At 42.6% G+C, this 8,887-nt stretch overlaps 1 protein-coding gene across 2 annotated transcripts; it reads left to right on the plus strand.

Moving 5' to 3' along the window:
* The first annotated feature begins 232 nt into the window (after positions 1–232).
* On the plus strand, positions 233–7,792 carry LOC108919166 (C3a anaphylatoxin chemotactic receptor-like). Of its 2 annotated transcripts, none has more exons than XM_018726962.1 (2): positions 233–283; positions 6,081–7,792. In XM_018726962.1, the coding sequence occupies exon 2, from the start codon at positions 6,082–6,084 to the stop codon at positions 7,129–7,131; it is 1,050 nt and encodes a 349-aa protein (XP_018582478.1). In that variant the 5' UTR covers positions 233–283; position 6,081; the 3' UTR covers positions 7,132–7,792. The 2 variants fall into 2 exon arrangements, with proteins under 2 accessions (XP_018582478.1, XP_018582477.1); XM_018726961.2 differs by lacking the exon at positions 233–283 and adding an exon at positions 552–618.
* Positions 7,793–8,887: the final 1,095 nt, after the last annotated feature.

Genomic DNA, 8,887 nt, shown 5'->3' on the forward strand with positions numbered 1-8,887 from the left:
TGGACCGGGTCCTGCTCTCCGGTCGGTCTAGGGTTCAAGTCCTGCTTGGGGTGCCTTGTGATGGACTGGTGTCCTGTCCTGTCCTTGGTGTGTCCCCTCTCCCTCCCCCTCCAGCCTTATGCCCTGTGTTGCTGGGTTAGGTTCCAGTTCCCTGTGACCCTGTATGGGACAAGTGGTTTAGACTGTGTGTGTGTGTGTGTGTGAACTTCAATTGCTCAAGTTCTCAGACAAGAAAAAAATTGAAAGAGATGAGGAAGTAAGAGAGACAGGAAGAAGCTGAGCAGTGAGTCTTGGAAGTCTGTTTGCACACAAATGTATATGTTATTGTCATGCAATATTTCTGAAAAAGGTCAGTGTGACTATAGAGACTGACTCATAGCTCATGTACATGTTCGGGGAGGAACAAAGTGAGTAGTAAACACATACGGAAAAGACAAAAAGACAAAGGCACAAATAAGCTGTCAGTTTCTCTCTCTCTCTTGCGCTCTCTCTCTCTTTCACACACACACACACAAATACAACTGTGACACCACATCAACGGAAAAGGGATGCAAAGCCAGATACAGATTCAGCTTCTTGGTGCTGTCTGATGTTTTCCGATCCAGTCCAGTTACTCAGGTGAAGAGATTGTTTTCTATTTTCTTCTCTTCTTACCATAGTTCTCAGTATTACTAAAATTTCTCTGCTTTATACAAATCAATTAATGCTCACTGTTTTTAGTCAGTGTTCACTGTTATCACTGTTTAATGTTTATCTTGTTTTGCTGCATAAGAAAGGCACTGCAAATCGGTCGCTCGAACTGTCCCGGTGACCTGCAATATTGTTACAGTTAAGGTAGCACTCCAGGTTAATGGAGGTTTAATTGAGCACTTCACTGATAAAATATGATGATTATTCATGGTCTCTACCTGCTCTGTCCTTTCTGAAAAGAAATGATATACAAGAGTAGTTAGTAATCACACAGGTTTTTTTCCCTATGGGTTAATATTATTCATCAGTTATTGCCTTTCTCTTAAACTTAAAATGTCGGGTTTTTATTACTGAAAACGATTTACCCATTTATACAGGTGCATAATTTTTACCAGAGTAATATGGAGTTATTACATTGCTAAGTGGTAGTGCAGCAGTAGCAGGGATTCAAACCAAGACCCTTCTAATTGTGGTGCAACATCTGTAACCACTATGTTTCCTACTGCCATTTTGTAGAGGTGCCAAAAATGAAAAAGCAAGGTAGATTTTTATGTATCTGTAAATATTTAGAAGAGTAGCTCCAAAAATGTAGAACTAAAAAAACAATTTGAGGGGCATGAAAAAAGCTCAGTCATCAGTTTTTTTAAAGATATATCAATGGAGTTTTTGTGATGGCAGAAATAATTAGGTTCTAGTTACATGCCAACAACAGACATAAACATTATCATGTTTACCTGAAATTGTCATTTCATGAATGTGAGCTTGTACTTTATTGTAGTTGCTGCATAAATATAGAACTTTAATAAAAATCATGTAATGAAAGTCTCCAGACAATAAAGACAGGAGTTGTATTGCATGTTATTGGTGTGCCCACTATGCATGACAGCTGACTTTTGTTAAGGAAATCCATGCAAGTTTATGAGCACAATGGGAACCGGTTGCTGGACAACAGTATAATGTTTATTTTTCTATACTGTGTACTTAAGTCTGTGCTTTTTGAGTGCCACTGAGCTAAATACCAATCTCACTATTTCCTTTTTATCCATTTGCCTTGCTGGTCATTCCGCTCCATTAGCCCTTCACTCCACTATGCACAAGTGTTTCAACCTCCATTTATTATGTACAGAGCTGCTCAAAAGTATGTGAAGCCCTTGTGTCCCTTAGTTTTACCACAAAATGGTTATTTAATGAGATGCAGTCTTTCTTCTCCGACATAATAGGAGTGTAATGACCAATCCCATATGTTGCTTTAAACGAAATCATGTGTGTAGTACAAACACGGAAGTAGTGCAAGTGAACCCCAGGTTGCACCAGGTAGGTGAGTAGAATAAGGTGCGTAAATCATAATCATTTATTCATGTTATAAGTTGATATTAAGATTTAGTTATAAGTTTGGTGTAATATCTTATACAAGAATAATGAGCATCCCTACAGGGTTCACATACTTTCAGGCAGCATTGTTCAGTATATTAGCTAGGAAACTGCATACTCTCCCTCAAACATACAATTATTAGAACATCAGCTGCAATCTCCCTCTGTGCCCTTATTTCCTGTGGGGTTGTACTTTGCTCAAAACATCATGTTCACATGACCCAAGCTGCAAGGAGGTGAAATATGGGGGTCAGGGTGCTAAATAAAATGCACAATTACAGAAACAAACAAGAAAGAAGACAACATCAGACAGCTGTGTAAAAGCTAAACTGCTTGTGAATTGTGTGCCTTTAGTACAGTTTGCAAAGAGACACAAAAAGCATGAAGGTAGTGTGTTTATGTAACAATGAAGGAGAGTTTTATCAGTGCTGATAGGGACTGATGATGGCTGATGCTCCAAGACAAATTCTGATCAATAAATTGTCAGAGAGACATATTTTGGTTAACAGGTTTGCAAAGCAGCAGAAACAAATAAATGTGAAATTTGAATTTCAGCCTAAGAACATTTCCCAGGTATAGAACCTGGACTTTGTGGTTACATCTACTGCACAATTTGTACATAACTCCTTCACAATCCAGAGTCAAGCACCTGTCAGAAGATGGGGCAGTGTGAAGACACTGCAGGACAATCATGCAGACACATATGGACATGTTCTTTCACCCTTTGTGGTCCTTTTCACAATTTTGCACTGTTTCACCTGAACAACATGTCTTTACATTGTGAAATGGAAACAAAACAGAGGACACAAACAAGAAGTAACCCACTGATGCCACAGTGCTACCAAAAGGTCCCAGTCTGTTTTTCCCAACCCCAAAGAACAACCACACTGCAGGATTACTCATCCTGACCTACTTTTAATGATTAGCTGCATTTTTCTTATTTTTATTTATTGGTCCCTGCAGTGCTCTGGGCACTGGTCTTTCATTCCTTTTCATATAACAAACACCTAAATTGATTTAGCAGACACTTTTCTCCAAAGTGACTTACAATGTTAAAGTTACACTTATTACAATTTTACAATTATTTGCCCACTTACACAGCTGAGTAATTTTACTAGAGCAATTTGGGGTGGGTACCTTGCTCAGGGGTACTACAGCCAGAGGCAGGAATCAGAGCTGGCACCTTTGGGTCCACAGGCAGTAGCTCTAACCACTACACTATCAGCTGTCCCCCCAGATACACTACTTACAATGGAACACACACACTCCCTCTGTGTCAATCACACACTATGGGTGAACCTGAACAGCATAACACACACACACACACACACACACATTTTCAGAACCGCTTGTCCCATACAGGGTCGCAGGGAACCAGAGCCTACCCGGCAACACAAGGCATAAGGCCAGAGGGGGAAGGGACACACCCAGGACAGGACGCCAGTCCGTCGCAAGGCACCCCAAGCGGGACTCAAACCCCAGACCCACCAGAGAGCAGGACTGTGGTCCAACTCACTGCGTCACCACACCCCCTCTGAACAGCATAACTTTGGGAGGAAATCTGAGCACCAAGAAGAAAGCCATGCAGATATGGGGAGAGCATGAAAACTGCATGCAGACCAAACGGGAACAAACCCACGTTGTCTCACACCAACCAGGCACTGTGAGACAGCAGCACTATTTATTGTATCAGCCTGCCACCCACTTCAGAAGGAAATGTCAGCAGTTACTTCCCCAGCAGTAGTTTGTAATGCAAACTTGACATTTAAAATTGAAGAAAGGCAATCACGAATGTATTGTAATAACCAAATGGAAAAAACCTTAATTATTATTTCTAATGATGGGGGGCATGGTGGCGCAGTGGGTTGGACCATGGTCTTGCTCTCCAGGGGGTCTGGGGTTCGAGTCCCGCTTGGGGTGCCTTGCGACGGACTGGCGTCCCGTCCTGGGTGTGTCCCCTCCCCCTCCGGCCTTACGCCCTGTGTTACCGGGTTGGCTCCGGTTCCCTGCGACCCTGTATGGGACAAGCGGTTCTGAAAATGTGTGTGTGTGTGTATTATTTCTAATTGAAAGTATGGACTGTTCAACATTTATTCTATTGTTATCAATTACAGTACATGCTTACATTAAATGCGTTGCAGCGCAATAGTGTTGGGTTGGCTTTGTTGTAGGTTTGAATTCAGCTCAGTCTGTGAGTTGGCATGTTCTCATCATGTTCAAGTGGCTTTTGTCCAGGTTTCCTGGTTTCCTCTCATACTTCAAAAACGTGTTTCTGGTGGATTAGTAACTCTAAGTTGACTGTGGGAGTGCCTACCATGTGATGAACTGGCATCTCATCCAAGGTGTATCCTAACTACACACACACACACACACACACACACACACACACTTTCAGAACCGCTTGTCCCATACGGGGTCGCGGGGAACCGGAGCCTAACCCGGCAACACAGGGCGTAAGGCCAGAGGGGGAGGGGACACACCCAGGACGGGCCGCCAGTCCTTCACAAGGCACCACAAGTGGGACTCGAACCCCAGACCCACCAGAGAGCAGGACCCGGTCCAACCTACTGCACCACCGCGCCCCCCCTGTATCCTAACTAGTTTTGCTCAATAAAGATACTATCATTGATTTCTCAAAAACAGTAATAAATGAGCATGGTTTGTTTCAGTCAGTTGTCATTACAGCATGTGTTGTCTGGCCACACTATGAAAGTAATCTTTTGGAATTGCACAGGGATTTTCATATAGTCTTGTGTCCCTTGTCATTGCTGTCAGAAGTACTTCTCCATTTATGGCTGCAGTCTTTCTGTTTCTGACTGGCTTCCTTTCCCCTTAAAAAACATTTCCTCTTATGTTCTCCCTTCTATCATGGACAAAAATTAGCTAGAGGTCAAAAATGGTGTTCTGGTTTTCGTGTGATCAAGTCTTCCACAGAATATACTATATACTCAGTACAATTTCTTCTCTTCCTCTCCAGGAAGACTCTTTATATATGTCTCACCCAAACACACACACACACACACACACACACACTTTCAGAACCGCTTGTACCATACGGGGTCACGGGGAACCGGAGCCAACCCGGTAACACAGGGCGTAAGGCCAGAGGGGGAGGGGACACACCCAGGACGGGACGCCAGTCCGTCGCAAGGCACCCCAAGCGGGACTCGAACCCCAGACCCACCGGAGAGCAGGACTGTGGTCCAACCCACTGCGCCACCGCACCCCCCTCACCCAAACAAATGATTCATTTAAACTAAATAGTAAATTGGTCAGAATAATGGCACAGTGTATAAAGTCGCTGCCTCAAAGCTCCTGGGCTGTATGTACAAATCCAGCTCAGCCTGTGCAGAGTCTGCATGTTCTTCCCGTATTTGCTTGGTTTTTCTTCCACAGTCCAGAGACATGTGTTTTTCTCATGAACTGAAGACTCAAAACTGCCCATAGTGTCTGTGTGTCTGTGATTGAGTGTGTAAGATTGCCCTGGTAGTTACAGTGCCTCACATCCTTTGCTTTTGCAAGAAGTTTCAGAACCCAGTGACCCAACTTGGTTCAATCAATAACCCAAGTGGTTATTAATAAAGGATGAAGCTAGTAAATTAGTGTATCATCTATTGAAACAGTGGTTACGTACCATCAACCAAGAAGTTCCTTGTGCGTGTTTGTTAGTGTAAATACAAATGTTTTTTACCTTGCTTATGGTTATACTGTACATCACAATGCTTCAATTGGCTTAAACTTGTCAAATAGTTTTGTAAGTCACCTCAGGTGGGGTGTAGGCCACCAGTAATAGTTTCCCAGTGCTAGTCCCAGTTCCAGATAGAAAAAGATGGAAGGTCAGGTGTAGGGCTAGCACCACCACCTCATAAAAACTTAGCTTGCTGCAGAAATGCCAACAGAAGTGGCACCAAAGGATTAATCTTGGTCAAATGTTATTTTCCAGTGAATCCCCACCTCCAGGACTTGACAACTTTGTTCCACAGAAAAACACAGAATTTCTCTTTCTCTTTGTCACCTAGGATGATGAGCAACAGCTCCTTCATGTTACTTGTGAGCAAGTCCCAGGGAGACTCCAGCACCTTCATGGATAGCATCATTGATAAAATTCAGATCGTCCTATACACCCTGACTATTGTTTTTGGCACCACAGGCAACGGTGTGGTCATCTGGGTAGCTGGGCTTCGGATGCCTCCCACTGTCACCAATGTGTGGCTGATCAACCTGGCTGTGGCTGACTTCATCTTCTGCTTGACCCGTATATTTTCACTGGTCAAGAACCTCTTCTTTGCCTATTGGCCCTTTGGTACTTTCCTCTGTAAGTTCAACGGCCTATTTAAGTACGCCAACATGTTCTGCAGTGTTTTTCTGCTCAGCATCATCAGCATGGACCGGGCGCTGTGCGTTTGGCGGCCTGTTTGGACCAAGCAGAGACGAACAGTGGCAGCAGCCCGCCTGGTGAGCTTTTTGGTGTGGGTGTTGGCTGTGGCCCTCAGCAGCCCCTATTTTGTCTTCCGGCGAACATACCTTGGCAAAAATAACCTCACCAAATGCACCATGGAGCCTGAGAAGAAAGGGAAGGAGGAGACTGGTAAGCAGGTGCTCTACATGCTGCGCTTCCTGTGCGGCTTCCTGCTGCCATTCCTTGTTATCCTGTGCTGCTATGTTCTGGCAGCTGTGGGCATCCGCCGCACCAGACTGGCACGCACAACCAAGCCTCTCAAGATTCTGGCTGGCCTGGTATCAGCCTTTTTCCTGTGCTGGGCACCCTACCACTTCTTCCTGCTGGCCAAGATGGTTAATGGCAAGAGCCAGGTGGTGAAGCTGGGAGGAACAGTAGCCAAGGGTTTAGCCTACTTCAACAGCTGCGTGAACCCACTACTCTACTTCTGCATGGGTGTGGACCGTAGGAAAAGTTTCAAGCAGAGCTTGTCTGCAGTCTGCAAGCGAGCAATGGCTGAGGATGGGGAAGGACCAACAGCAATATCTGCAGAGGGTGAACGAAGGTCTTCTTCCCAACACCGCTGTGGCACAGCACAGGATCAGTCAGTAGGAGATGTGACAATAATATAGTAGCTAATGTAATATGGCACTGGATTTTAAAATGTCTTAAAAACATTTATATTTAGCAGTAAACTTGAACCAGATTCTACAATTCAAAATGTAAAATCAAGGCCAGGAAGTAAAAAGCGTATTGGGAAAAAAAACAGTAAATGTTGATTCTGTCATCCATGCATGATCACGTACAGTGCAGTTTGACCATGCAATAACATTTATGATGGATGTGCACAGCAGGAAATATGGATGTGGGACACAGTGTAAACCACTGTCTTAGATTTGAATGTTTTGTTGCTGTGAAATACTTTTTCATGATTATTGTTATATACAAGCAGCAGTTTCCAACAGATTAATTACTACTGAATTACAGAAGAAATTAGCATGTAATAAGACATGCATATTTGTGATAAAATTCTGGTGTAACTTCAGTTCTTGTCCTTGCAACTATTTTCAGTGAGCACCAGTACTGGTATAAAACTCCAGAACACTGACTTCCTCAAGGTGTTTTTAGCAGTCTGTCTAGGAAATAAGACCAGCAGCAGTTAGTCAATCCAGAAGAGTGTAACAGGGACATGTATCAGTGCCTATATTCCTACATTATATGTTTAGTTGTATTTAAGTGGTGGCTCCTTCTGATATATCCACTGTTGAAATAAATTCCCTGTTTCCAGTTCATCCTCAGCATAGAGAACATTTTAAATAATGCTGGCTGGACAGTGGTGTGATTTTGCTTATATTGTAAAATGAAATAAATGCCTGAAAGAAAGACTGCAAAGCTGACAATTGCCTACATCTCCGCACAGTTCCTATTTTCTGCAGCACAGCAAAGATGCAGAACGGGTCCTGAAGAAGTTATATGTATATAAACACCAGATGTAGTACCAGAAGACTCAGATCTTCACCTAGGAATTGCAGCTCCCTAAATAATCCAACAACACATTTGTAGATGTAACCCTAAAGTTATATTTCAGGTATCACTTGAAACTTCAAATGAATTGCAGCTCACTCACTTTGTACATGTATTGTTATACCACAAAAATATATTCACTTACACAGAATACTGGACCATTACTTGCAATTTCATGCACCACCACACACAAAAATACTTTCATGTATGTATATAGATACACAGGTCACACAGGCAGCACTTAATAGCCAACATCAGCATTTTAACACATTACTTACATTTAGCTGACACTTTTCGCCACAGCAACTTCCAGTGTTAAGCTGCTTACAATTTATTCAGCTCTACAGGTGAGTAATTTGACTTAAGGATTTTTAGGATAAATACCTTGCTCAGGTGTACTAAAGTGGGAGGCAGGATTTGAACCAGCAACCTGCAAGACCACAGGCTGTAACCACTATACTACCAGCTGCTCCAATTATTTTGTGTCTTAACACCTATAATCTATAAAGAGCATATAATTTAGAAACCGGAGCTTTCTAACTGCAAAGCAACTTAAAAAAAAACCATTAACATTAAAAAGCATAGAAATGGAGGAGTAAATTACACAGAGATAGGATATTACAGAAGCAACTCTCATTTCCAATAAGGTAAGGCAATAAATTGTTTCATTAAAATTGTTTTATTAACATTTCAAAATTCTCACAACTGAAAGGAAAACCTCAAAGTTAACATCCTCTTCATTTGCTGTTAGGAAACAATGGATTTTTTGGACACAGCATCCTCAAAAGCCTAAACTTGTAACTATTCTTTTTAATCAGTTCCTATGGACTGTAATATGTCTTCCTCAGAGGAAGAGTAAAGAAG

The sequence above is a fragment of the Scleropages formosus genome, chromosome 18 (genome assembly GCF_900964775.1).
Source record: "Scleropages formosus chromosome 18, fSclFor1.1, whole genome shotgun sequence".
Taxonomy (NCBI): Eukaryota; Metazoa; Chordata; class Actinopteri; order Osteoglossiformes; family Osteoglossidae; genus Scleropages; species Scleropages formosus.